This window comes from Egretta garzetta, unplaced genomic scaffold (assembly GCF_000687185.1).
Source record: "Egretta garzetta isolate BGI_Z169 unplaced genomic scaffold, ASM68718v1 scaffold1059, whole genome shotgun sequence".
Lineage (NCBI taxonomy): Eukaryota > Metazoa > Chordata > Aves > Pelecaniformes > Ardeidae > Egretta > Egretta garzetta.
The window spans coordinates 8,467-11,277 of NW_009260829.1; the positions used below are offsets into that span (position 1 = coordinate 8,467).

Below are 2,811 nucleotides of genomic sequence, written 5' to 3' on the forward strand. Positions count from 1 at the left end.
GTGTCCCCGTCCCCATTAGCGGGTGGCACCTGGGGGGCTTGGGGTCACCATTATACCAGCCCCAGTGTCAACGTCCTCCCTATCCCCATTAGTGGGTGGCTCCTACGGAGGCCGGGGTCACCGTTACCAGCCCCGGTGTCACCGTCCCCATTAGCGGGTGGCTCCTGGGGAGGCCGGGGTCACCATTACTGGCCCTGGTGTCACTGTCCCCATCACCGGGTGGTTCCTGGGGGGCCTGGGGTCACCGTTACCAGCCCTGGTGTCACCGTCCCCATTAGCGGGTGGCTCCTAGGGAGGCTGGGGTCACCATTACTGGCCCTGGGGTCACTGTCCCCATCACCGGGTGGTTCCTGGGGGGCCTGGGGTCACCGTTACCAGCCCTGGTGTCACCGTCCCCATTAGCGGGTGGCTCCTAGGGAGGCTGGGGTCACCATTACTGGCCCTGGGGTCACTGTCCCCATCACCGGGTGGTTCCTGGGGGGCCTGGGGTCACCGTTACCAGCCCTGGTGTCACCGTCCCCATTAGCGGGTGGCTCCTAGGGAGGCTGGGGTCACCATTACTGGCCCTGGGGTCACTGTCCCCATCACCGGGTGGTTCCTGGGGGGCCTGGGGTCACCGTTACCAGCCCTGGTGTCACCGTCCCCATTAGCGGGTGGCTCCTGGGGGGCCTGGGGTCACCATTATACCAGCCCCGGTGTCACCGTCCCCACTGTCCCCATTAGCGGGTGGCTCCTAGGGAGGCTGGGGTCACCATTACTGGCCCTGGTGTCACCGTCCCCATTAGCGGGTGGCACCTGGGGGGCCTGGGGTCACCATTATACCAGCCCCGGTGTCACCGTCCCCACTGTCCCCATTAGCGGGTGGCTCCTAGGGAGGCTGGGGTCACCATTACTGGCCCTGGTGTCACCGTCCCCATTAGCGGGTGGCACCTGGGGGGCCTGGGGTCACCATTATACCAGCCCCGGTGTCACCGTCCCCACTGTCCCCATTAGCGGGTGGCTCCTAGGGAGGCTGGGGTCACCATTACTGGCCCTGGTGTCACCGTCCCCATTAGCGGGTGGCACCTGGGGGGCCTGGGGTCACCATTATACCAGCCCCGGTGTCACCGTCCCCACTGTCCCCATTAGCGGGTGGCTCCTAGGGAGGCTGGGGTCACCATTACTGGCCCTGGTGTCACCGTCCCCATTAGCGGGTGGCACCTGGGGGGCCTGGGGTCACCATTATACCAGCCCCGGTGTCACCGTCCCCACTGTCCCCATTAGCGGGTGGCTCCTAGGGAGGCTGGGGTCACCATTACTGGCCCTGGTGTCACCGTCCCCATTAGCGGGTGGCACCTGGGGGGCCTGGGGTCACCATTATACCAGCCCCGGTGTCACCGTCCCCACTGTCCCCATTAGCGGGTGGCTCCTAGGGAGGCTGGGGTCACCATTACTGGCCCTGGTGTCACCGTCCCCATTAGCGGGTGGCACCTGGGGGGCCTGGGGTCACCATTATACCAGCCCCGGTGTCACCGTCCCCACTGTCCCCATTAGCGGGTGGCTCCTAGGGAGGCTGGGGTCACCATTACTGGCCCTGGTGTCACCGTCCCCATTAGCGGGTGGCACCTGGGGGGCCTGGGGTCACCATTATACCAGCCCCGGTGTCACCGTCCCCACTGTCCCCATTAGCGGGTGGCTCCTAGGGAGGCTGGGGTCACCATTACTGGCCCTGGTGTCACCGTCCCCATTAGCGGGTGGCACCTGGGGGGCCTGGGGTCACCATTATACCAGCCCCGGTGTCACCGTCCCCACTGTCCCCATTAGCGGGTGGCTCCTAGGGAGGCTGGGGTCACCATTACTGGCCCTGGTGTCACCGTCCCCATTAGCGGGTGGCACCTGGGGGGCCTGGGGTCACCATTATACCAGCCCCGGTGTCACCGTCCCCACTGTCCCCATTAGCGGGTGGCTCCTAGGGAGGCTGGGGTCACCATTACTGGCCCTGGTGTCACCGTCCCCATTAGCGGGTGGCACCTGGGGGGCCTGGGGTCACCATTATACCAGCCCCGGTGTCACCGTCCCCACTGTCCCCATTAGCGGGTGGCTCCTAGGGAGGCTGGGGTCACCATTACTGGCCCTGGTGTCACCGTCCCCATTAGCGGGTGGCACCTGGGGGGCCTGGGGTCACCATTATACCAGCCCCGGTGTCACCGTCCCCACTGTCCCCATTAGCGGGTGGCTCCTAGGGAGGCTGGGGTCACCATTACTGGCCCTGGTGTCACCGTCCCCATTAGCGGGTGGCACCTGGGGGGCCTGGGGTCACCATTATACCAGCCCCGGTGTCACCGTCCCCACTGTCCCCATTAGCGGGTGGCTCCTAGGGAGGCTGGGGTCACCATTACTGGCCCTGGTGTCACCGTCCCCATTAGCGGGTGGCACCTGGGGGGCCTGGGGTCACCATTATACCAGCCCCGGTGTCACCGTCCCCACTGTCCCCATTAGCGGGTGGCTCCTAGGGAGGCTGGGGTCACCATTACTGGCCCTGGTGTCACCGTCCCCATTAGCGGGTGGCACCTGGGGGGCCTGGGGTCACCATTATACCAGCCCCGGTGTCACCGTCCCCACTGTCCCCATTAGCGGGTGGCTCCTAGGGAGGCTGGGGTCACCATTACTGGCCCTGGTGTCACCGTCCCCATTAGCGGGTGGCTCCTGGGGGGCCTGGGGTCACCGTTACCAGCCCTGGTGTCACCATCCCCACTGTCCCCATTAGTGGGTGGCACCTGGGGGGCCTGGGGTCACCACTACTGGCCCCAGTGTTACCGTCCCCCTTCGCCG

The 2,811-nt window shown here is 66.2% G+C and overlaps 1 protein-coding gene across 1 annotated transcript in view; it reads left to right on the forward strand.

Annotated features, from left to right (window-relative positions):
- LOC118453101 overlaps window positions 1-2,798 on the forward strand; it is a 3,275-nt gene extending 477 nt beyond the window's left edge. Inside the window, exon 3 of the mRNA XM_035902332.1 lies at window positions 691-2,798. Within this exon, the coding sequence (XP_035758225.1) occupies window positions 691-2,746 (2,056 nt within the window). The 3' untranslated portion in view covers window positions 2,747-2,798. The remainder of the gene's footprint in view (window positions 1-690) is intronic.
- Window positions 2,799-2,811: the final 13 nt, after the last annotated feature.